The sequence below is a fragment of the Nycticebus coucang genome, chromosome 9 (assembly GCF_027406575.1).
Source record: "Nycticebus coucang isolate mNycCou1 chromosome 9, mNycCou1.pri, whole genome shotgun sequence".
Lineage (NCBI taxonomy): Eukaryota > Metazoa > Chordata > Mammalia > Primates > Lorisidae > Nycticebus > Nycticebus coucang.
In genome coordinates, this window is record NC_069788.1 from 92,760,182 (window position 1) to 92,787,026 (window position 26,845).

A 26,845-nucleotide genomic window follows, 5' to 3' on the forward strand; every position below is an offset into this window, starting at 1 on the left:
GGTAGATTGCTTTGGGAAGTATAGACATTTTAACAATGTTGATTCTTCCCATCCATGAGCATGGTATGTTCTTCCATTTGTTAATATCCTCTGCTATTTCCTTTCTGAGGATTTCATAGTTTTCTTTATAGAGGTCCTTCACCTCCTCGTTAGGTATACTCCTAGGTATTTCATTTTCTTTGAGACTATGGTGAAGGGAGTTGTGTCCTTAATTAGCTTCTCATCTTGACTGTTATTGGTGTACACAAAGGCTACTGACTTGTGGACATTGATTTTATATCCTGAAACATTACTGTATTTTTTGATGACTTCTAGGAGTCTTGTGGTTGAGTCTTTGGGGTTCTCTAAGTATAAGATCATGTTGTCAGCAAAGAGGGAGAGTTTGACCTCCGCTGTTCCCATTTGGATTCCCTTTATTTCCTTGTCTTGCCTAATTGTATTGGCTAGAACTTCCAGCACTACATTGAATAGTAAAGGTGACAGAGGACAACCTTGTCTGGTTCCAGTTCTAAGAGGAAAAGCTTTCAGTTTTACTCCATTCAGTAAAATATTGGCTGTGGATTTGTCATAGATAGCTTCAATCAGTTTTAGAAATGTGCCACCTATGCCTATACTCTTCAGTGTTCTAATTAGAAAAGGATGCTGGATTTTATCAAATGCTTTTTCTGCATCTATTGAGAGGATCATGTGATCTTTATTTTTGCCTCTGTTAATATGGTGGATAACGTTTATAGACTTGCGTATGTTAAACCAGCCTTGCATCCCTGGGATGAAGCCTACTTGATCGTGATGAATGACTTTTTTTATGATAAGCTGTAATCTATTGGCTAGGATTTTGTTGAGAATTTTTGCGTCTATGTTCATGAGTGAGATTGGTCTGAAATTCTCCTTTTTGTTTGGGTCTTTTCCTGGTTTTGGTATCAGGGTGATGTTTGCTTCATAGAATGTGTTGGGGAAGTTTCCTTCTTCCTTAATTTTTTGGAATAATTTCTGCAGTACAGGAATAAGCTCTTCCTTGAAGTTTTGATAGAATTCTGTAGTGAAGCCATCTGGACCAGGGCATTTTTTGGTTGGAAGATTTTTTATTGTTTCTTTGATCTCAGTGCTTGAAATTGGTCTGTTCAGGACCTCTATTTCTTCCTGGCTGAGTCTAGGGAGAGGGTGTGACTCCAAATATTTATCCATTTCTTTCACGTTGTCAAATTTCTGGGCATAGAGTTTCTGGTAGTATTCAGAGATGATCTCTTGTATCTCTGTGGGATCAGTTGTTATTTCCCCTTTATCATTTCTGATTGAGGTTACTAGAGATTTTACTTTTCTATTCCTCGTTAGTCTGGCCAATGGTTTATCTATTTTATTTATTTTTTCAAAAAGCCAACTCCTTGTTTCGTTAATTTTCTGAATGATTCTTTTGTTTTCAATTTCATTGATCTCTGATTTGATTTTGGATATTTCTTTTGTTCTACTGAGTTTAGGCTTAGATTGTTCTTCTTTTTCCAATTCCATAAGATCTCTTGTGAGATTGTTGATGTGCTCTCTTTCTGTTTTTCGAATGTAGGCATCTAAAGCGATGAATTTTCCTCTTAAAACTGCTTTTGCAGTATCCCACAGGTTTTGGTTCTTGTGTCTTCATTGTTGTTATGCTCAAGGAAGTTAATGATTTCCTGTTTTATTTCTTCCTTCACCCATCTGTTATTCAACAGAAGATTGTTTAGTTTCCATGCCTTTGGGTGGGGTCGAGCATTTTTGTTAGAGTTGAGTTCCACCTTTAGTGCCTTATGGTCTGAGAAGATACCAGGTAAAATTTCAATTCTTTTGATTCTGTTGATATTTGTTTTGTGTCCCAGGATATGATCAATTTTGGAGAATGTTCCATGGGGTGATAAGAAGAATGCATATTCTTTATCTTTGGGATGGAGTGTTCTATATGCGTCTATCAAGCACAGTTGTTCTAGGGTCTCATTTAAGTCTCTTATATCCTTGTTTAATTTCTGTTTAGAGGATCTGTCCAGCTCTGTAAGAGGAGTGTTAAGGTCCCCTGTTATTATGGTATTATCAGATATCATATTGCTCAGACTGAGTAAGGTCTGTTTCAAGAATCTGGGAGCATTTAAATTGGGTGCATAGATATTTAGAATTGAAATGTCTTCTTGTTGTATTTTTCCCTTGACCAATATAAGGTGACCATCTTTGTCTTTTTTGACTTTAGTTGCTTTAAATCCACATGTATTTGAAAATAAGATTGCAGGGCGGCGCCTGTGGCTCAAGGAGTAAGGCGCCGGTCCCATATTCCAGAGGTGGTGGGTTCAAACCTAGCCCTGGCCAAAAAAACAAAAAACAAACGAAAATAAGATTGCAACTCCTCTTTTCTTCTGAATTCCATTTGCCTGAAAAATTGTCTTCCAACCCTTGACTCGGAGCTTTAATTTGTCTTTTGAAGCCAGGTGTGTTTCTTGCAGACAGCAAATGGATGGCTTGTGTTTTTTAATCCAGTCAACCAATCTATGTCTCTTCAGTGGGGAATTCAATCCATTAACATTTATTGAGATAATTGATAAGTGTGGTAGTATTCTATTCGTCTTATTTGGTGAGAGTCCATTGCTTAGTTTTATCTTTTGCATCAGTGTGGAGGTTAGGTTCTGTCCTTTAATTTCTGAGTTCTTACTTTGCTGCTGATCCATTGTGGTGGTCGGTGTGCAGAACAGGTTGAAGTATTTCCTGTAGAGCTGGTCTTGTTGTGGCGAATTTCCTCAATGTTTGTATATCCGTAAATGATTTGATTTCTCCATCAATTTTGAAGCTTAGCTTAGCAGGGTACAGAATTCTGGGCTGGAAATTGTTCTGATTAAGTAGATTAAAGGTAGATGACCATTGTCTTCTTGCTTGAAAAGTTTCATTAGAGAAGTCTGAGGTCAATCTGATGGATTTGCCCCTGTAGGTCAACTGGCGCTTACTCCTGGCAGCTTGCAGAATCTTTTCTTTTGTCTTGACTTTGGACAGGTTCATCACAATGTGTCTTGGAGAAGCTCGGTTAGAGTTGAGGCGACCTGGGGTCCGATAGCCCTCTGAAAGCAGTGTGTCAGAATCTTTGGTGATATTTGGGAAATTTTCTGTTATAATATTCTCTAGTATGGCTTCCATTCCTCTGGGGCATTCTTCTTCCCCTTCTGGATTCCTATAACTCGTATGTTGGAACGCTTCATAAAGTCCCATAATTCTGACAGTGAACGTTCTGCTTTCTCTCTCTTCTTTTCTGCCTCTTTTACTATCTGAGTTATCTCAAGAACTTTGTCTTCTACCTCTGAAATTCTTTCTTCTGCATGGTCTAACCTGTTGCTGATACTTTCCATTGCATCTTTAAGTTCCCTGATTGACTGTTTCATTTCCTTCAGCTCTGCTATATCCTTTTTATATTCTTCATATCGTTCATCTCTGATTTGATTCTCTTTTTGGATTTCCTTTTGGTTATTTTCCACTTTATTAGCAGTTTCCTTCATTGTTTCCATCATTTCTTTCATTGTTTTCAACATGTGTATTCTAAATTCCCTTTCTGTCATTCCTAACATTTCTGTATAGGTGGAATCCTCTGCAGTAGCTACCTCATGGTCCCTTGGCGGGGTTGTTCTGGACTGGTTCTTCATGTTGCCTGGAGTTTTCTGCTGATTCTTCCTCATGGGTGATTTCTTTTATCTGTTTCCTTGCCCTAATTTTCCTTTCACTTCCTCTTGCTCTTTAAGTTCTCGTGCCTGTGGAAGTTGCGGGCGGGTTTAGACGGATTGAACACACGCGACCACTTGCCGGTTTTCCACTGTTTTAGTCCTCCTCTTGGGGTCCAGAAGTCTCTCGCTGACTCCCTGTATCCTCTCAGGGGTGATGATAGGCAGATCCCACCAGCCAGAGATGCCTGGAGTCCTATATCCCCAGACTCACGGTGCCCAGATGCAAGGAAGCTGTTACTCGGCTGCCATCTTCGTATTGCTCTTCCTTTTCCAGTTCCCTGAGATGGTTCATTAGGTTGTTAATTTACAGTCTTACTGTTTTTTGGATGTGGGCATTTAATGTAATAAATGTCTCTCTTAGGACTACCTTTGCTGTGTATCCTACTGGTTGTAGTAGCTTATGTCTTCATTATCATTTTGTTCAAGGAATATAATGATCTCCTTCTTTATCTTCTCCTTGATCTAGTTGTCATTAAGCATAAGATTGTTTAGTTTCTATGACTTTGTGTGGGGATGAAGGGGTTTTTGGAGTTGAGTTGTACCTTTATTCCCTTACATTCTGAAAAGATACATGGTATAAAATTTCTTTCTTTCTTTCTTTCTTTCTTTCTTTCTTTTTTTTTTTTTGAGACAGAGTCTCACTTTGTCACCCTTGGTAGAGTGTCATGGCATCACATCTCACAGCAACCTCCAACTCTTGGGCTTAAGTGATTCTCTTGCCTCAGCCGCCTGAGTAGCTGGAACTATAGGCACATGCCACAACACCCGACTGCTTTTTGTTGCAATTCTCATTGCTATTTTAGCTGGCCAAGCTGGGTTCAAACCCACCACCCCCAGTATATGGGGCCGGTGCCCTACCCACTAAGCCACAGGCACTGCCCCTAAAATTTCTATTCTTTTAAATTTGTTGAGATTTTATTTGTGCCCTAAAATATAATCAATTTTGGAGAATGGTCCATGAGCTGATGAGAAGAACCTACACTCAGTATTATTGGGGTGGAATGTTCTGTATATGTTTTAAAGTCATGTGTAAGTCCATTGCTGCTTTGTTTAGTTTCTGCTTGAAGGATCTGTCCAGTTTTGTCAGTGGAGTGTTAAAGTCCCCCAGTTATTATGGTATCAGATAATTCAGACCAGTAAGCATTTGTTTTATATATCTGGGATCATTTAAGTTGGGCACATAAATATTTAGAATTGAAATGTCTTCTTATTATATTATTCCCTTGACCAGTACATAGTGTCCATCTTTGTCTTTCTTTATTTTTGTTGGTTGGTTTGAAGCCCAGTGTATCTGAAAATAAGATAGATATTCTTGCTTTTTTCTGATTTCCATTTCCCTGAAATATTGTTTTCCAACCCTTCACCCTGAGTCTTGTTTTATCCTTTGAGGTTAGATGTATTTCCTGAAGACATCATATACTTGGCTTGTGCCAGTTAGCAGTCTGTGCCTCTTCCAGGAGAAATAGAGCCATTCACATTTATTGAGGGAATTGATAAGTATGATGGAGCTTTCTTTGTCTTGTCTTATCTTGTCTTGTGGAGGTCTGTTGTTTAGTTTTATCACTTGGACCATTATGGAAGCTAGCATTTGCCCTTTAGTTTCTGGTTGTCTCTATTTTGCTGGTGGTCCATTGTGATGGTCAGTGTATAAAACATCTGGGAGTACTTCCTGCAGAGCTAGTCTTGCAGTGGCCAATTTCCTCAATGTTTCCTTGTCAGCAAAAGATTTGATTTCTACATCAAATGTGAAACTTAATTTTGCAGGATATAGAATCCTGGGCTGAAAGTTGCTTTGCTTAAGATGGTCAAAGATAGGTGACCACTCTCTTCTGTCTTATAAAGTTTACACTGAAAAGTCTTCTGTAACCTTAATGTTTTTCCCCTTGTAGCTAAGAAGTTACTTACCCCTGGCTGCTTGCAGAATTTTCTCACATTTTAACATTGGCCAAATTAATTACGATGTGTCTAGGAGATGCTTTGTTTGAACTGAGTTGTCCTGAAGTTCTGTAACTATCTAGTATCTGTATTTCTAGCTCTCTCAAAATGCTTGGAAAATTCTCCACCATGATGTCTTGAAGTAGAGCTTCCATGCTTTTAGTATTTCCCTCCTTCAGGGATCCCTAAGATTCATATGTTTGTGTGCTTTCTGTAGTCTCCTATCTCTCTAAGAGATTGCTGTGATTTTGCTCTCTTCTGCCTCTTTGAATGATTATCATTCAGTTTGACAGTCTTGTCTTTGAGTTCTGAGATTCTTTCTTCTCCATGTTCTGCTCTGTTGCTACAACTTTACTATGTTTTGAAACTCCTTGAATGCCTCTTTTAATTCCTTAAGCTCTGCTATATCCTTTCTAATTATGTCCAGATCCTTGGTGACTTTGTCTTTAATTTCATTTATTTCTTGAGATAGTTTTTGGACTTCTTTTTCCATCTTCTCTTCAATTCCATTCATCTTATTTGCCACCCACATTCTGAATTCTATTATTGTCAGCTTGACAATTTCTTTATGAATGGTATTATCAGTTGTATCTACCTTATAATCTCTTGGGGGAGTTGGTCTCCTCTGACTTTTCATGTTGCCAGTGTTCTTCTACTTATTTCTCCCCATGTGGGTTTTATATATATATATATATATATTTTTTTTTTTTTTTTAAAGCTCAAAAGGTAGGGTGTCCCTAAATTCTTGTTGAGAGATATTCTAGTTGGGTTCCCTTAGGCAGTTCCCAGGAGGTAGTTGGGACCTAGAAGGCAGAGCCTGGGCTAACTAGTGACTCACCTATCTACTGGCAATAGTGCCATTCAACTGACTCTGGGGTCTTTTGGATGTCAAGTCAGGTAGGTTGGTGACAGTAACAGCTGCCCCAAAATGCAGAGATTTCCACACCCTTTCTAAGATTTGCCAGTGCCAAGTGGTAGCTTCTTGTTCCACCAGCTGCTTATTGGGTATTAGGGCCATGTGACTCCCTAAAATCTGGTGGGCTATTATCAGTTTCATAGGCCCTGAGGGCAGGGCTCTCCACTTCTATTCCAGGCTTGCTGACATGAAGTGGCTGCTTGTTGTTCTGTCAACCACTCCATAGATTATAGGACCATATGGATGCCTATTCTGAGGGGCTGATATCAATCTCACCCCATCCCTTCCAGGATCCACCAGAGCAAAACAGTTGCTTGTTGCACAGTTAGCCTGCTCCACAGGGATTTGGGGCCATTTGGATATTAAGACAGGCAGGCTGATATCAGTTTCAAGGGCCCCCGAGGTGTGGAGTTCACCATGCCCCTTCCAGGGCTTGTCAAAGTGATGCAGCAGCTTATTGTTATGCTGACCCACTCAACAGGATTTTAAGACAGTCTAGAAACTAAAACTGGTAAGCTGGAATCAGATCCAGAGGCCCAAAGATGTGGAGCTCACCACTCCCATTCACCACTAGCAGTTTAAATGAGCCACTGCTTTTTCCTGTGCCCTTCCTGCGTATAGCCTCCTATAGCTCCCTTCCAGGGTGTACAATGTGGGGGTCCCTGAGAACCAGTCTTGTTTTGTCTAAGCTGGGGGTGGGATGGGGCTGGGGAGCAGGACCTCTAGGTGATACTCCTAGGCCAGGGGAAGCTCACAGATAAATAGTATGCCAAATTATCTCAGCTAAAGTGTCAGCACCACCAGCAACAGATTCAAAAGGCCATGGTTTTTACATGTGGTTGGGAGAGGGGAATCCACAGCTTGCAGTATGCCTCCCAGGATTTCCCAGAGTGGAGTCACCCAAGGCTAGTCCATTTCTCCCCAAACCTATAGGGGTAGAGTTGGGGGCAGAACCTCCAGATGGTGCCCCCAGGCTGGGGGCAGTGCACAGATGGTGGTCCTAGCTACCACACAGAGTGGGGAATAAATCTCATCTAGCAGGAGGCAGGCTAGTGAAGCCACCGTTTTCTCCTATGGTCAGGTAGGGGGGATGAGAGGAGCTTCCAGTTCACTGGGCCACACAGTACAGAGGCCCTCCTGAGTATCTATCAAAAATGGTGGGGAGGCAGGGCCCATCTCCCTTCACTTTTCTTGCTATTAATTCTCATCAGATGCTGGTGGGAGAACAACCAACCTCTGCAGCACTTGTTTCCACAGTTGCTATAGTGGCTGGGTAAGATCCAAAGTCCCTTTGCCTCTCTGGTGCCTGGGGGTGAAGCAGCCCTTCTAGGCTGTCTGTGGGAAGTCAGACAGTGGGTATTCTGTCCAGTAACCAAAGAAAAGGGGGAGACAAGCTGTGGCCACAAGCTGGCTGGAGCAAAAATTGCTCACTATTCTGCCAGGCAGGAGGGGGACCCAGAGGAGGATACACCTAAGTGCAGGAAAGCTGGGTCTTTAGCCCCTTGTGGCACTCTCCCATGGGGTGAGATTTCCTGTGGTTCATTGCTCACAGAGAGCCCCTGGGTGGGAACAGGGGTCCCTGTTAACTTTCTATTTAGCTCCTCTGAGCTACTCTGTAACTGTCCTCTGCTCTCTCCCTTCCTCTTTCTTGGCTTCATCCTCATGGTTTGTCTCAGTAGATTGCTGAATTCCTTAATTTCTTCTTCCTGTTATCTACCCTCCAATTTCAACTCTGCCGAATTCACTTCAGTCCAATTTTCCTCCTTCTGGCCAGGATCATCTGACAAAAGTCCCCTGTAGTTGGCCATCTTGCCCCTCCCTCCTCCAAAAAAAATTCCTTTTGAGATTTTTCATCCGTTTTTGCAGAGCAATAGATTCCACATTTTAGTCCAAAATTTGTAACTTACCTAAGTTTACATATACTTAGGTTCCCTTTTTTCCAATATAATAAAATCTAGCTATAACTTTATTGCTGTCTCATCAATATTAGTGCCTATCATTTATTCCTATTAGATTATCTCGTCTTAATAATAGTGCTAAGAAGAAGAATGAGAATATAGAAAGTACATACAGACTTTGCCCCATATAATAAAATAATTTTGACACACTGTTATATAGTATATTTCTATATCTAAGGATTATCTGATAGATACATAGCAAAAGTTAGTATGGTTTATTCTAAAGATTTGGGTTTTACTCTGAGTAAATATGAAGCTATTGGAGGCTTTTGAGCAGAAAGTGACATGATCTTATCTGACTTATGATTTAACAAGATCACTTTGGCTGCTGTATAGAGAATACACTGGGCAGGTGATGGAGAGAAAGCAAGGAGGAAACCAAAGAATAAACAATCAATTATTCGATTATATAAGATAGGAGGCTGTTGCAATAAGCAGGCGAGACATCAGATTAAACTTAAGATGCCTATTGTTCATCCAATCAGAAAAATTAGATGGGCATTTAGAAATACACGTCTGGAGTTCAGTGAAGTGGTCTGGACTGGAGATATAAATTTAAGAGTCAACAATATAAGTTGATAGTCAGTGCTATAAAACCAAACAAGAACACCTGGAAAATAAGTATAGATATAGAAAGGAAGAGGTTTGAGGTCTAATACCAAGCATACCAACCTTTAGTGCCCAGGAACATGGGGGAGAATCTGTAAAGGAGATTGAATGGTTTGGTCAGAGATAAACTAAGAAGAACATGCTTAGAAAGCAAATGAGGGGTACTTCTGTGTTATGTGCCACCAATAGGTCAGATAAGATGAAGAACAAAAACTAGACACTGAATCTGTGTGAGAGTTACGGTAACCATGGCTAAAGCTATTGGCTGGAGTAGTGGACTAGTTAGTTAGCTGGACAAAAGTCAAAAAGAGTTCAAAATGCTGTGAGAAGAGACAAATTGAAGACAGTGAATAAAGGTAACTTTCAGGGAGTTTTACTATAATGGAGGGATAATTGCAGTTGGAGGGATTGTTGGAAAGGATTTTTCTTGGTTTCTTTAAATTAGGAGAAATTAGAACATGTATGCAAAATTAAGGGAATTATAAAATTCGCTTCTATTTTTATTTACTTTAGAGTGAAGAGAGTATTATCACTGTGTTTCATGACCCATCAAAAATATTTTGATAGCAATGATCTCCCTCTCCTTGAAACAGCCTTCCTTTGGCATGTTCACCGATACCTTCTCCAATGGATTTTCTCCAGTTCTTTGTCTCTTTGAGGGGATCTTTTCCCTTCTCATTCCTTTAATGATGGTGTTTGTGAAGGTCCTGACCTAAAAACCTCTTTTCTTCTCAATCTTCAAGTTCTCCTTGAATCAATTATTCAACAAATATTTACTGAGCACCTTCCATGTAAGAGGCACAACTTCAGGCACTGAGAAACACTGGCTACGTTATCCTTCTCTTGTAGAATCCCAATAAATATACCATATTATGTGAATTAATTTGTTTGCAGTTCCATAGTAAAGAAATCAGCTTTCTTTGCTTAGCCCTACATGATTTTTTTTCTGATGAGAATTTTATAGAATAGTTTCACAGTAAATATTGAAGTACAGGTGCATGACACATTCATGATAAACTTTCTATAATATAATTTGAATTATAACATGAAATTTGGCAAATGTGTTGTCTGGTTAAGATAATAGTATAAAAACTCATGTATTTTGTATACATGTATACACCACTAGCTTGATGAACATTGGCTATTTTCTTTTATTTTATTTTTGCAGTTTTTGGCCGGGGCTGGGTTTGAACCCACTACCTCCGGCATGTGGGGCTGGCACCCTACTCCTTTGAGCCACAGGCACCGCCCCGTTGGCTATTTTATTTTATACTAAATATTTTCTGTTTTATCTCCAGTTGCTGATGCCTTATTTGAAGATACAGATATAGAGAAGACTGTGGTGATTCCTGATCATAGCAGCTTCCTAATCACAGCCATTTTAGATAATAAGAATGCATCAGCTATTGCTACAATGCCTGAAAGAGCCCCGGTCAACCATACCTTTCAAAAAAACACCTGGTTTTTATACAACTTTGGGCAAAGGAATGGACCAACTTGGACTGTGTATTCAAAACCATGCAATTTTTGGTTTCAACAAGATGATTCACTAGCCCTCAACATTGTGAAATACATTGATCTGGGAAACTCTCAGACTTTAAAAGTTAAAGTCATACCTAATTCAGAAAGTAAGTTTGTTTTTACTGGGAAATACCAAAAGGATGTGTTATTTCTTTTCTTTAATGTGAAATATCATCTTTTCTATTTTCTTTATCTTTGGTTTCCATAATTGTTGGCATTCTGCTAATAACAATTATTAGTTTCTAATTATTGAGTACTTACTATGTGCTAGGCTCTGTATTATTTTTATCAGCTTTGCATAGTGGCACTATGATAGCCAAGGAGGTTTATCCAAGGCATGATTATTGCTAATTAAATTATTTTTAGACCTCATGTTATTTAATGTTTATAATGACCCTAAAGATATAGATTATACTTCTTTTTTTTTTTTTTCTGTAGAGACAGAGTCTCACTTTATCGCCCTCAATAGAGTGCCGTGGTGTTATAGCTCACCGCAACCTCCAATTCCTGGGCTTAGACAATTCTCTTGTCTCAGCCTCCCAAGTAGGTGGGACTACAGGTGCCTGCCACAACACCAGCTATTTCTTTGTTGCCGTTTAGCCAGGGTTGGGTATGAACCTGCCACCCTCAGTATATGGGGCCCACACCCTACCCACTGAGCCACAGGCGCCGGCCTAGATTATACTTCTTATTATACAAATGAAGTTAAGGTACCAGCCCAAGAATCTCCTGTAAACTAATAGAATTTTAGTTTAGACTTTTGTTGTCCTCTGAATGAAAACCTTTTAATTACTTTGGAATTGTTATATTTATTTCACATACAGTTGACCCTTGAACAACACTGGTTTAAATTGCATGGGTCCACTTGTACATGGATGTTTTCAACCAGTGGATGGGAAATATAGTATTTGTGGAATGCCAAATCCACACATACAGGGAGGCTGGATTGAACTTGAGTATGCTGGATTTTGGTATACACAGGGGTCGTGGAACCAATCTCCTGTGTATACCCAGAGACAAATATATTCATTTTATGTTAAAAAAAAATGGCTTGTAAATAAATTTTATACTCTTCTGTATTGCTCCAGGTACTTATTTATTTCAAAAGTAATATAAAACTTATTAAAGATGCTGGAGAAATGGCATACCAAAAAAAATTTTTTTAAATAGTAAATAACTGAACTAGAAAGAGAGGAAGGAAAGATGGACAGAAAGCAATAGGAAAAGGGAGGGAAAGAGAAGAAAATCTTGTCACCAGAAATGAGGCGGGAACTCAAAGCCAAAGAAATTAGTATGGCTGCCTAAAAGATTGATGCTATTCAGATATAGACCATGTAGGCAGTGGGATGGGTTGTAATGACCAAGTATAGATAGAAAGTTTGATTTAGTGTCTTCTTACTTTGTGGTAGGAAGTTGAAACTGAGACTGTTAAAGAAAGCTGGGACCATCAGATCATGAAGGGGGGCTTAGGAAAATTCTACCCATTAACCCAAAGAAGCAGTAAGGGGGATTATCATTTCCGTGGGGCTCAGACTGGGGAAAAAAGAATCTCCTATAAAAAACCTTAATTCCAAGACTGTGCCAAACTAGACTATCAGATGCAGGGAAATAAACCTGAGAAATAAACATAACACAGGGGCCCTAGCCTAAGCATACACAAAACCCTCTATGGGAATACTTTCATAACTCAGATAGTATAAACTTCTACGGAAAAATCAATCTCCATTGGATATGAATTAACGAAAAGAATTTTAAGACTATATAAGGAAATGACCCAACATAAGAGAGAATCAACAGGCACAAGAAACAGAAAAATTAAACTCCAAGAACTTGAGATAATAGAAAAATAAGAAAGATACTATAAAATAAGTATGTGTAAAACTCTTAAAAAAAGGAGATACAAGAACCATAATGAAAGGACAAAATGCAATGTTTTACTCAATACTATCATGAAACCAATATATAATCACCTACACATTCTATGAACGATAAAACACAACTATAGTCCAGAAAGAAAGAGGGAAGACGAGGGAGAAGAGGAAGGTTGAGAGGAGGGAAGATATTTGGTGGGACCTCACCTACTGTGCACAATGCAAGGGTACATTTCAAAACTATTAAGAGTAGAGTATAAATGTCTTAACACAACAAATAAGTGAGGTGAAGGTTATGTTAACTACTTTGATGTATGCATTCCAAATTGTATATTAAATCAGCACATTGTACCCCATAAATGCATTAATGTACATAGCTTTGATTTAATAAAAAAGTGCAATGTTTAAAAAAAAAAAGGCTAATTTGGAAAACAGAACCAAGTACAACTTATATAAATGAAAATTATAAGCTTTGAAAAAAATTGAGAACACCTATTTCCATTAATATTGTGGGCTAAATATCATGAAAAACTTCCTTCTGTTTGGAACACTTATAAATCCTTTTTTATGGTTTATATGACTAATTGTCCATATTCCCTTCAAATAATTTCAGTTTCAATTTTATGGCTTTAATTTTCTATTTAATTCTTTAAGCTATCTGAATTTTGTTTTGGTATATTGTAGATGGTTAGCTATTATTCCAACATTAGTCCTTTTTCTTTACTGATTTCAAAATGTAACTTTATCTTAATATACAACTTATCTGTTATTTTGACCTTTCTGAGTTTTTTTTAATCTGTTCTATTGTAATCTCTTTATACTCTGGGACTGATGACCACAATTTCTAATTATTTTGGCTTTAAAATATACCAAATTAATTGTTAAAGGGCTCAGCCAGCTATACTTGTTCCATTTGATGCAAGCAAATAATAATCAGCAAATCAACTTAATTGCCATCCGCCTCCAGGGTGATCCTTGGACCCACTCTAGCATCACCAGGGCATTTGTTAGAAATGTAGGCCTGCACACCACACCTGCTCAATCCCCATTTTAACAAAATCGCCAATTAAGGCTTAGGAAGCCCTGAACAGATCATTTTGGTTTAAGGGAAAACAGCTACAGAAGAGACCTCAAGTAAGGCATTTATTACTTCTCGCCTTTGGTGTATTGATCACTAAGGATGGCAATTAGACTACATGGCATTTCAAGTTTCATTTTCCTTTAAAGTTCTCAGCATGGCAGGTTGCAAACTGATGGCCTGCAGGCAGAAATTGGCCTGCTGACATATTGTGTTTAAAATGGCCAGAAGTTTTCTCTTGGTGAGTAATTGACTGGCAGCCCTTTAAATTGAGCATGTACTCTTCATTTTTCTCTACTAAATCAACCAACTCCATGTAACCAACATTATCCAAGAGACCTTGATATTCATTCGAGAACCTATCTGAGGAATGAGGGATACAAGGGAGCAATATTTTTTGAGAATATGTTTGTAAAGTTAAATTTGTGAAAAACTGATTGAGTTGTTTCTATGTAAATTTCTAACTGAATATACAACCATTATACAGCCTTCATAATAGATTCTGTAGATGTTCTAAAATCCTGATTAGCCAATCATTATTAAATTGATTACAATTTTCATTATATAATATTAACTGTTGACCTTATTTCCATAGGTCTTAGAACTCCTGAAGTACCACTACTCAAAGTGTTAACTGGAAACCCAACTTTGTTGGAAGTTAAGGCTGAAGGCACTTTCGATGATACTAATAGTTATCTAATAAAAATTTCTGCAGCTAGCAAAATTTTACGTCAAGTAAGTTTTTTTAATTATAAAAATGTATTAATCAGCTCGGTGCCCATAACTCAGTGGTTAGGGCACTGGCCACATACACCGGGGCTGGTGGGTTTGAACCTGGCCCAGGCCTGCTAAACAACAACAATGATAACTACAACAAAAAATAGACAGGTGTTGTGGCAGGCGCCTATATAATCCAAGACTACCTGGGAGGCTGAGGCAAGAGGATCGGTTAAGCCTCAGAGTTTGAAGTTGCTGTGAGCTGTGACACCATGGCACTCTACTGAGGGTGACATAGTGAGACTCTGTCTCAAAAAAAAAAGTATTAATTATAGAAAAAATTTTACAACTATTATTGGCATTTAATAAGCATCATTTTAAATATCTATTTATAAGTACACATGTAAGAATATATAGTTAAAGAGATTAATAGATTGAAAGGAAAATGGTCATAATTTTATAAAAATAGGTTTATGCTCTGCATATTTTTAAATGTTTCATATATATGTACTTATATATATTTACCCAACTTAGCAAAAGAAAAATTGAAATGAAACGAAAGGAAATTATACCTTTCAGATAAAATACTTTTTCACCATAAAAATATTAAGTTAAGCTACATTAAATCACCTTCCTATAGACCAAAAACAGTAAGATATTGGTTTTATATGGTTAATATATAATTTTTGCAAATAATCTTTTAAAAAGTTGTGCTATAGAATGTTCAACATTTCATTCCAGATTTTTCTGTCTGCTTTCTTTTTTTTTTTTTTTTTGAGACAGAGTCTCACTGTGTCACCCTTGGTAAAGTGCGATGGCATCACAGCTCACAGCAACCTCAAACTCTTGGGCTTAAGCAATTCTCTTGCCTCAGCCTCCCAAGTAGCTGGGACTACAGTGCCCGCCACAACGCCTGGCTATTTTTTTTTATTGTAGTTGTCGTTGTTTAGCAGGCCCGGGCCAGGCTTGAACCCACCATCCCCAGTGTATGTGGCTGGCACTATAATCACTGAGCTATGGGCACTGAGCCCTATCTGCTTCCTTGTATCTTTAGCCCCCTGTATTTCCTTTAATAGTAAAATTCTGCTTAGATTTAGGGCCTATATGTTTGGCAAAAGAACATTAAAAATACATTTGTAATGGCTGTAGAATACAGGACCTGGGCAGGACTACCACCGCCAGGACCTACTTCAGTTATTAACATTTATACATTTTTCAAGTTCCAAAATTACCTAAAAATTTCAAATAATGTATTAAATGTTATTGAATGTTTAATATTGTTCAAGGATGAAATATATTTTCTGTGCATAAATCCTACCAAAGCCCTGTCTTTATGAAATACGGTGATTGCTAAGTAAATAAATTTTTCAAAATGTATACCAACCAAAGTTATATATATCATCAAAGCAAATATTTAGGCACTCATCAGTGAATGAGAGAAGCCTTACAGATGAAAGTAGGATGTAATGGTATTTATTTAATAAGTCCTTCCTTCTAAAACTATTTTTGAATGTATTTTATTACATTCATTTAAGATATACAGCATGATTTTATAAGGTACATCTATGTAGTACAATGATTACTAAGGCTGAACAAATATTGCACATAGGTCCTTAGGCATCATCTCACATAGATACTCATTTTTTCCTGCTGTGACAAGAGCAACACTTAAAATCTACTCATTTAGCAAAATCACTGAATATAATACACTATAATTATTAATTACATTCCTCATGTTCTTGATCCTTGCTTATTTTCAAAAGTTTCCTGAAACCAATTAGATTGGAATATGTTTCTTCTTGGAAAACAGTGTTTTCTGTTATGACTTGAGCTGATGTTTATGGTCGAACTTTTTCTATTTTCAGTCTGTTTCTTTTTTTTTTTTCTGTATTCTTTATTGGTTACTATATTCATATGCTAAGGCTGCCACAACAAAATGCCACAGACACAGAGATTTAAAAAGCAAAATTTATTTTCTCACAGTTCTAGAGGTTACCAGATATTGGCAGGGTTGGTTTTTTCTGAGGTTCCTCTTGGCTTGTTGACGGCCATCTTCTTGCTGTGTCCTCATGATCACTGCTCCGTCTTTGTGTTATCCATTTCCTAATCTCCTCTTTGTATAAGAAGAGAAAACATTTGTCCTTCTGAAAAAGACCCCAGTAGTATTGGATTATGGCCCACCTGAATGGCCTCCCTTTACCTTTAAAGGCCCAATCTACAAATACAATCACATTCTGAGGTCCTGAGCATCAGAACTTCAACATATGAATTTTGGGTGGACACAGTTTAGTACATAACAGCTACTTTAAATAACCTTCATTTATTTGAATATTTCCAGGGTTCAACTTCACTAGCATTTATTGTCTGGGGAGCATCTTCTGACTGCTTTGTGACAACAATGGTGCCAACACTGAAAAGCAGCTGTAGTTATCTCAAATCTATGCATCACATTCCTAGCCATTTTATCCCACTTGAAGACTGGAATCGTGGAGTTCACCAAGACAGTCAGGGTTTTAACCTAATCAAAACTTTGCCGGTAAAAGATCTAAGTATATTGGTTAAAGAATATCAATGCGATATGACTCTTCTATAATTGCCTGGCCATTAGTTTTAGCATTTCTTTCCTGAGATGTTCAAAACACCTCACCGTTATTTTCTGATCTTCATGTTATTTCGAGGATGTGATGATTATTTCTACAATGTAAAAACTTTCTGAAATAATGACTTTTCTTAGTCTCATCATTGTTAATATCATTTTATACTGTATTATGGGATATCATCTTGAGCTTCTGTGATGTATTCAGCTATTTGCCTTTACATTAACTTGTCCTAAACTGATACAATTGACCCTTGAACAATGTGGGTTTGAATTGTGTGGGATATAATTGGATTTTTTTTTCAATAAATATCCTGAAAAATTTAGGGGGGTGGGTTTATGACAATTTGAAAAAATTTGCAGACAAACCTCACAGCTTAGAGATATTTTAAAAAATTAAGAAAACGGTCATGAATGCATAAAATGTAGGTAGATTCTAGTCTATTTCATCATTTACTACCATAAACTATACACAAATATATTGTAAAATGTTAAAATTTATCAAACCTTACATAAACATTTATAAACTACTCCCAGCACCATTTGCATCAAAAGGAATGTAAGCAAATGCAAAGATGCAGTATTTGATCATAACTGCATTAAATTATCTACATGGTACTACTATAATAATTTCATTTCCCACCTCCTCTTGCTATTGCAGTGAGCTCAGGTGTCTCCAGTATACACTTAAAGTGCTGTGTTATGCTAATCATCTCTGCATGAGCACTTGTCTCGCCAATAAATTGCATATCACAGTAAATAGTGAGCTCTGGAGATTGTGTTTAGTGCAATACCATAATGCTTGAATAGCACCATAGGACTCATACAAAGTGCCACAAGTGAGGAAGTACTCCAAAGAAGCAGAGAAAAGTCATGACATTAAAAGAAAAAGTTAGATTGCTTGATGTGGGCTAGAGATTGAGGTCTGCAGTAGTGGTAGCCTGCCATTTCAGACAAATGGCTCATCTTGTAAACAGATGGCATAAACTTATGATATCAATAAATAGAGTTCAGTACTATAAATGTATTTTCTCTTCCTTATGAATTTCTTAGTAATATTTTATTTTCTCTGGCTTACTTTATTGTAAGAATACGATACATAATACATACACATAAAACATGCAAAATATGTCTTAATCGACTGTTTTTGTTACTGATAAGGCTTCCAGTCAGCAGGAAGCTATTGGTGGCTAAGTTTTGGAGAAATCAAAAGTTATATGCGGATTTATTACTGTGCAGGGGTACTTCTGCATTGTTCAAGTGCCAACTGTATATCTTACTGGACCCATTTCATTGTAATAATTTTAATTGTTGCCTTGTTGGAGTCTGCAACTCTTTTTTGAATTTAAGTTATTACATTTTATCAACTAATTTATTACTTATAATTTTCTTTGTGACAAAAAGCAAATAATCAAACTTGAAGAATTATTTACTAACTATGTCACTAAGGCTTTTTTATAAAATGTTCAAACTTCATTGCACTAACTTTATGGCAACTGTTTTAAGTACTAAAAGTATTTTTCACTTATTTCCAAGATCCAAGTTACAGTACCATGGGTTGAGGCTATTGAAATTCCAGAAAATAAGGGGCAGGAATATTGAGGAGGGGTAGAAATTTACTTTAATACATGGAACTAAAAATGGAAATTTTGCATTGACTGGTTTTCTGAAAAGTCTGAAAAAGTTTTGAAGACTTAGTAAATAATAATAAATTATACATTTTATTTGTTTAATCACTTGCAGATAAACTACAGGCCTCCTTCTAATATGGGGATTGCTATTCCACTCACAGATAATTTTTATCATGCAGATCCTAGCCAACCCATACCAAGAAATCTATTTTACAAGTCAAAGGTAAATAATGTTTTCTACAAATAAACTAGCATTCATTTGAATTCCAGAAGTCATTTGGTAAAATTACATATGGACCTAGCTGTGGGAATTAAATGATACAGTGCAGCTGTAGTAGTAGTAGTAGTAGTAGTAGTATTTTCCTCTTCCTTCTCCTACTGCTTAGTCCCCTCCTTGTACATCTCCTCCTGGATATGGTTTTAGAGTGAAGAAATCTAAATGGGTTCCATCCCTTTGACTCTCCCAGCTCCCATTTAGATTTCATAGGTGAGGCACAAACATCTCTCAAATGAAAGGAGCCCCTGATCCATTTCACGTCTTGGGTCTCACACAAGGAATGGTGTCCAAGATGAAAGAAGACATTCACTCTGATCTAGGCACATGTAAACTCCTGCTAAGACTTTGCATAGAAAACAACCAAACCCAGCAGCACCTTCTCTCCCTAGAGGTGGAATGAGTGAAGCAGAGAGAACAGAGAAGAGCCATTAGTTCAGAGGAAAAATACACCTTGGGTAGCTTCCCCAGGAAACTTCATAGACGCCTGTGAAATCTCTCTCCAGACAAATGCCCCTACCTACCTACATAGTTACACAGTCATATCCACTCAGACACACATGCACACAAACATATAAAATGGTGTTTCTCATCTTCAGAACTCTCCACTGTCTTCCCATCTCATTCATAGTAAAAACTTTTCTTATCATGGTTACAGGTGTGTCCAAATGTTTTTCTTCTTGGCCACATATTGGAAGAATGAGTTGTCTTGGGCCACACATTAAATAACAAACACTAGAAAGAAAAAGAAGAAAAGGTCTGTGTGTACTTTTTGTCATATACAACACCAAAAGTCCTCACAAAATCAGCATACTGCCCACAGGCCACAGATTGGATGCACCTGGTTCATAAGGTCCTACCTGATTTGGCCTTGGCATTACATCTGACTGGATTCTCCAGTCTACTGTGCTATAGCCATACTGGCCTCTTCACTGTTTCTCAAATATACCAGACATATTTCCATCTCAGGAACTGTGTAGGGGTAACCCAAAATCCTCTGCCTGGAATTTTCCTCTACCACATATCTCACATGGCTCACTCTGTCACCTTCTTCGGGTGTTTGCTTAAAGGTAACCATCATGGCCAGCCCCTCCATGACCACTCTTTAGAATCATAATCTCATCTTCACTGTCCCCCCATTCTCTATCCCCTTTCTCTGCACTATTTTTTCTATATTATTCATTACCCTTTTGCATATTTTATTTATTGTCTTATAGACAAGGGAGTTTGACCTATTTTCTGAACTCTATGGGATACCCCAGTCTCAGAACAGTTCCAGACATAAGGAGTGCTTCAAAATTGTTGAATGAACTATTAATAATATGCATTTATGCACATTACACACACAGGTGGTAGGTAGTTAACAGACTTCTTGTTAAATCTTAGATTTCAGGTTAAGAAGATCCTTAGTAAATAAGGATGCTGAGTTCTTCAATTCCAAATTTTACCAAAGATAAACCCTCCTGTATCGCTAGAAGCACTGCTTCTATTGAATTGTGACTTTACTATATTTACGTGGAAATCTCTAGTTTTGGGGGGGGGGTTCACCCAAGATTTTCTTGAAAATTAAATAGACAATGTCTCTAATTTATACCTAATTTAAAAAGAGAGTTTTTAATGCACCTTTTATATACCCAACAATTGTTAATCTCAGCATTTCTGGTACTATCAGGCACTATACAGCAATGAACAAGATAAACATGGTATCTTCATGGACTCTAGTCGGGAAGAAGAGGGCCTTAAAGACAAAGTTATACAAATTAAATAGTGTCATATAGTGCAGTGCTTCTAAACAGCATGGCCCTGTATAACCTGAAAATACGTTAACAATGCAGCTTTCTCACTCTCATAGCTACTAAGTCATAAACTATGGGGTACAGTTCTGAAATTAGCATTTAAAAAAATCTCTGCAGTTGATTCTATTTACCCTAAAGTTTAAGATAGACCAATAGTAGAATTAGACACAAAACAAGCGATATGACTGTGTATCAAGAAGTCAGGAAAAACATCCCTAAAAAGGAAGTGCTTCTGAATGGAGACTGACATGACTAGGAGTTAACCCATCAAAAGAAGGGCGAATGGAAACGTAGAGTGGAGTACAGGAACCAGAAAGCATTCCAGTCTGAGGGAACACCACCACAAAGGGTTGACTTGGGGAAAGGCTCAATGTCTTTGAAGAGCTCAAAGACCATTCATCCTGGAACATAATGAGTGAGAGAGAGTTTGAAGACAGCAGGTCCTAATGCTAATGCCTACATGTTATTGTCATTCCTGCTGACACAACATCCATTCTGTAGCCCATAGGTCAAGGATTAATTCTGACTTTCAAGTTTTATCATTTAAGAAATAACATTTTAAAACATAGTTGCCACCACAGATAGTGATTCCTCTAATAGATCTGTGCAAGATCAATTGAAAACCTTCTGGTAAGGATTCACCATTCTAGATGCCATTAAGAACATTCATGATATGTTTATAGCAGCACAACTCACAATCAGCAAGAGGTGGAAACAACCCAAGGGCCCTTCAACACATGAATGGATTAATAAATTGTGGTATATGTATATCATGGAATACTATTAAGCCATAAAAGAGATGGAGATTTTGTATCTTTTGTAACAATCTGGGCATGTTTGGAGAACATACTCCTAAGCATCACAAGAATGGAAAAACAAGCATCACATAAAGTATGGAGAACCTTCAAAGCACTCAAGCTAGACCTCCCATTTGATTCTGCAATCCCATTACTGGGCATCTACCCAGAAGAAAAAAAAAATCCTTTTACCATAAGGACACTTGTACTAGACTGTTTATTGCAGCTCAATTTACAATTGCCAAAATGTGGAAACAGCCTAAATGCCCACCAACCCAGGAATGGATTAACAAGCTGTGGTATATGTATACCATGGAATACTATTTAGCCACTAAAAGGATGGCAACTTTACATCTTTTGTATTAACCTGGATGGACGTGGAACACATTATTCTTAGTAAAGCATCACAAAAATGGAGAAGCAAGAATCTCATATACTCAATTCTGATACGAGGACAATTAATGACCTAGTACATGGTGGGGGGTGAGGGAAGGGGAGACCAGAAAGGGGGAAGGAAGGAGGGAGTGGTGGGGGTCACGGTGTGTGACACCTTTTGGAGGCGGGACACAGTTATAAGAGGACTTTACCTAACAAATGCAATCAATGTAACCTGGTTCTTTGTACCCTCAATGAATCCCCAACAATAAAAACAAAGAAAAAGAAAACAAAATCAAGCATCACATATACTCAGTACTAAATTGAAACTAGCAGATTAAAAATTACATGCTTACATGAGAGAGAAACTCAATTAAATTCAAGTAGAAGGATTGCAAACTAATACAGCCTTTTTGGAGAGAAGTATGGAGAATCCTCAAAAATCTAAAAGTAGACCTTCCGTTTAACCCTGCAATCTCACTACTAGGTATCTACCTAGAAGAACAAAAATCAATTTACCATAAAGACATTTGTACTAGAATGTTTTTGCAGCTCAATTCATAATTGCTAAGTTGCAGAAGCAACCTAAGTGCCCATCAACCCATGAATGGATCAACAAACTGTGGTATATGTACACTGTGGAATATTATTCAGCCATTAAAAAAGATGGAGACATTACTTCTTTTACATCTACCTGGATGGAGTTGAAATACATTATTTTTGGTAAAGTATCACAAGAATAAAAAAACAAATATCCATTGTACTCCATACTAATATAAAATCAATATATAAACAATTACATCTTCCTAAGAATAATAAAACACTACTATAGTCCAAGTTGGGGATAGATGGAAGTGGGAGGGAGGGAGGGGAGGACGTATAGCAGGAGGAGGGAGGGCATGAGATGGGATCTCATCAAACGTGCACATTGTGAAGGTGTATAACATGACTCCTGGGTGAAGGGCTCTTCTACAAATGGAACTTTACCCTGGAAGTGAGAACAATGTAACCTAAATATTGTAGTCTCATATTAATTTGAATAAAGTTATTTTTTAAAGAAAGAAAATGTGACTGAATTGCTGCAATCTCATGATCAAACTTGAATGAATGAGGAGTTGCTTCTTATGAATGAAAAAAAGTAATTTCTTCAGATGGAAATTACAACTAATGAAGATGCTGTGAACATTGTTAAAATGACTTCAAAGGATTCTGAATATTATATAAACTTAGTTGATAAAGCAGTGGCAAATTTTGAGAAGATTGACTCCGATTTTGAAAGAAATCCCATCTGTGGGTAAGATGCTATCAAATAGCATTGCATGTTACAGAGAAATCTTTTATAAAAGAAAAGGTCAATCAACATGGTAAATCTCATTGTTGTCTTATATTAAGAAATTGCTGCCAGGCACAGTGGCTCATGCCTTTAATCCCAGCACTTGGGAGGCCAAGGCAGGTGTATTTCCTGAGCTCACTGGTTCGAGACCATCCTGAGACAGAGCAAGACCCTGCCTCTAAAAAAAAAAAAAATTCAGGCATTGTGGCAGGTGCCTGTAATCCCAGCTCCTTGGGAGGCTGAGGCCAGAGGATCATTTTAGCCCAAGAGTTTGAGGTTGCTATGAGCTAAGATGCCACAACACTCTACCAAGGGTGACCAAAGTGAGTCTCTGTCTCAAAAAGAAAGAAAAGAAGAAAGGAAGGAAGGAAGTTTGAAAGAGGAAATTGCTACAGCCACCCCAGCCTTCAGCACCATCCTGATTAGTCATCATCTATCAATACTGAGGTATCAAAACAGTTATGACTCTGAGGGCTGAGATGACCATTTTAATTTTTAGCAATAAGGTATTTTTAATAAAGATGTACAACATTTTATTAGATATAATGATATTGCATGCTTAGTAGACTACAGAATAGTATAAGCATAGGTTTTATGTGCACTGGGAAAACAAAGTTTTTTTACTTTAGTGCAATATAGGTATTTGCTTTATTGCAATGGTCTGGAACTGAACTCACAATATCTCCAAGGCATGCTTGTACTATAAACAATTGTATGCCAACAAATTAAATGACCTAGATGAAATAGAGAAATTTATGGAAACGTAGCTGACTCAAGATGAAACAGAAAATTTCAACAGCCCTAAGATAGGTAAAGAAATTGAATCAATAATCAAAAACCTACAAACAAGGAAAAGTCCAGAAGTGAATGGCTTCACTACTGAATTCTTCCAAAAACAGAGTATGAAGGATTACTTCTTAACTCATTCCATTAAGGTCTGATGCTAAAGCCAGATGAAGACATTATAAGAAAAGAAAATTAGATACCAATATCCCTTATGAATATAGATGCAAAATTCCACGATAAAATACCAGCAGTACTCATGAACTAAGAAAAAAAAAGAAACTTTCTCACCCTGATGAAGGCCATCTACAAATGCTAAAGCCTAAATGTTGTTTTCATTAACCCAACATTTTAATATTGTTAATATTTGATAGTGAAAAACTGAAAGCTTTCCCCATAACATGAGGAACAAAATAAGGCCCTTGCCTCAAGAATGGAAAAGCAAGCAACCCATGTACTCAATACTAATTTGAAACTAGTTGATGAACAACTACAGGCCCACACAAGAGAAAAACATATTTAAACAAGAAGGAGCGAGAGGGGAAGAGGAGGAAGGAGTTCAGTAAGCACTCACCTAACACGTACAATGTAAGGAATATGGCATACCTCCTGGGTGAAGGACTTAACTACAACTCAGACTTTACCTACCAAATGCACACAATGTAACCTAATTTATGTACCCTTATATTAATCTGAAAAAAATGCGGGAAAAAATATATAAGGCTCTTGCCACTTCTTCTAAGTATCTTACTGGAAGTTCCAGCCATGGCAAGAAAAAGAAACAAAAGCCATCCAGGTTTGAAAGAAAAAAGTAAAACTATCTTTGCTCTCTCTCTCTCTCTCTCTATATATATATATATATAATAGATATATATAATTATAAATATAATTATAAATTATAATATAATTTAATATTTTAATATATAATAATTTAATATAATTATTTATAATTATATTATAATAATTATAATATGATTTAATATTATAATTTAATATAATTATAAAATATAATATAATTATAATATATAATTATAGATAATTATGTATTAATTATATATAGAGAGAGAGATTATATATATATAATCCTAAAACACACATATGCACACACAAAAAAACAAATGGAACTAATAAATGAATTCCATAATATAGTCAGTTGTATTTCTGTACAGTAAGTAAAGCATGATCTGGTAAGGAGCTCATGTCCAGACTATACAAACTATTCTTACAACTCAACAACAAAGACAAACAGCCCATTTAGAAATGGACAACAGTCTTGAATAGATATTTCTCCAAATCTTCTCCAAAGGAAGCTAGCAGGGAAATAATAACCCCAAAGAAAGTTGAAGGAAGAATATTATTTTTTAAGGCAAAATTGAAAGACAGTTTTTACAAATGGCCAGCAAGCCCAGGAAAAGATGTTCAATATTATTAGTCATTAGAAAAATACAAATCAAATTCACAATGAGATACTACTCTAAGGCTGTTAGGATAGCTATGATAATATTGAAGTTACAGTAACATTGAGAAATAATGAGAAAATAGTGTTCCAAGAAATTGGAGCCCTCATACCTTGTTGGTAGGAATGTAAAATAGTGCAGCTGCTGTGCATAACAGTTTGACAGTTCTTCAAAAACTTAAACATAGAATTACCATATGACCCAACCAGTAAGCTATCAAATATATCTAAGAGAATTGAAAACATATGTTTAAATGAAACATTAGTGCAGCATTATTCATAGTAGCTAAAAGCAGAACAGTCTGATGTTCATTAACTAATGAATAGATAAACAAAATATGCTATATCCATTCAATGGAATATTACTCAGCCATAAAAATAAAAATGTACAGAGGTATGCTACAACATGGATGAACCTCAAAAATAATGTGTAAGTGGAGGAAGCCAGACAGGAAAGGCCATATATTGAATACCTTGATTTATGTGAAATATCCAGAATAGGCAAATCAAATTCACAGAAATAGAAAATAAATTGGTGGTTGCCATGAGGTAGGGGGAAAGGGAAATGGATAGTGACTGCTAACAGATACTTCCTTGTGGGAGTAATAAAGATGATCTGGAATCAGATAGTGGTAATTGTTCGAAAACTTTGTGAATGCACTAAAATCCACGGAATCGTACACCTTAAATGGTTAAAAAAGTGAATTGTATCTCAAAAACAAAAAAGAAGCTAGCAGGTAAATAGTAATCCCAAAGAAAGTTGAAGGAAGAACATAATTTGGAGGGCGGCGCCTGTGACTCAGTGAGTAGGGCGCTGGCCCCACATACCAAGGGTAGTGGGTTCAAACCCAGCCCCTGCCAAAGTGCAACTAAAAAGTAGCTGGGCATTGTGGCAGGCGTCTGGAGTCCCAGCTACTTGGGAGGCTGAGGCAAGAGAATTGCCTAAGCCCAAGAGCTGGAGGTTGCTGTGAGCTGTGACGCCACAGCACTGTACTGAGGGCGACAACATGAGACTCTGTCTCTTAAAAAAAAAGAAGAGGAAGAAGAATATAATTTTTAAGGAAAAATTGAAAGCCAATTTTTAAAAATAATAATGATTAAATATACCAATGTCTGGCAAGAATGATCAAGAAAAAGCAAATGACAGATAGTGGAGATTTTGTCTCTTTTTAAAGAATGCCATGAAAAAAGACAAGCATGAAATAGTATGTTTGGGGAATGTGCTGTAGTTTTAGCCTGGGACCATCAAATCTGTTCCTTGTAGTCAGTTCGTATGCCTGCAATGGGAGGGGCCAGCAGCAGTTAGTTTGGTGTCCTGATGTGCAGAATTCAGAATGACTTACACTTTCCAGGTCCCATGCGACCACATTGAGGTGAACTGGCAAGTTGCTAAACAAAACCAGGGTTCAAATTACGAATATTCAGAAATATTATACTTGTTCTCTTTATTAATGGATTTTCTCCCTTTTAACTTCTTGGG

General features: G+C 37.1%; 1 protein-coding gene across 1 annotated transcript in view; it reads left to right on the forward strand.

Moving 5' to 3' along the window:
* The window catches only part of CATSPERB (cation channel sperm associated auxiliary subunit beta), a 157,520-nt gene that overhangs the window by 112,816 nt on the left and 17,859 nt on the right, over window positions 1–26,845 (forward strand). Inside the window, exons 18-21 of the mRNA XM_053603647.1 lie at window positions 10,436–10,765; window positions 14,203–14,342; window positions 16,663–16,860; window positions 18,664–18,774. Coding sequence (XP_053459622.1) covers window positions 10,436–10,765; window positions 14,203–14,342; window positions 16,663–16,860; window positions 18,664–18,774 — 779 coding nt within the window. The remainder of the gene's footprint in view (window positions 1–10,435; window positions 10,766–14,202; window positions 14,343–16,662; window positions 16,861–18,663; window positions 18,775–26,845) is intronic.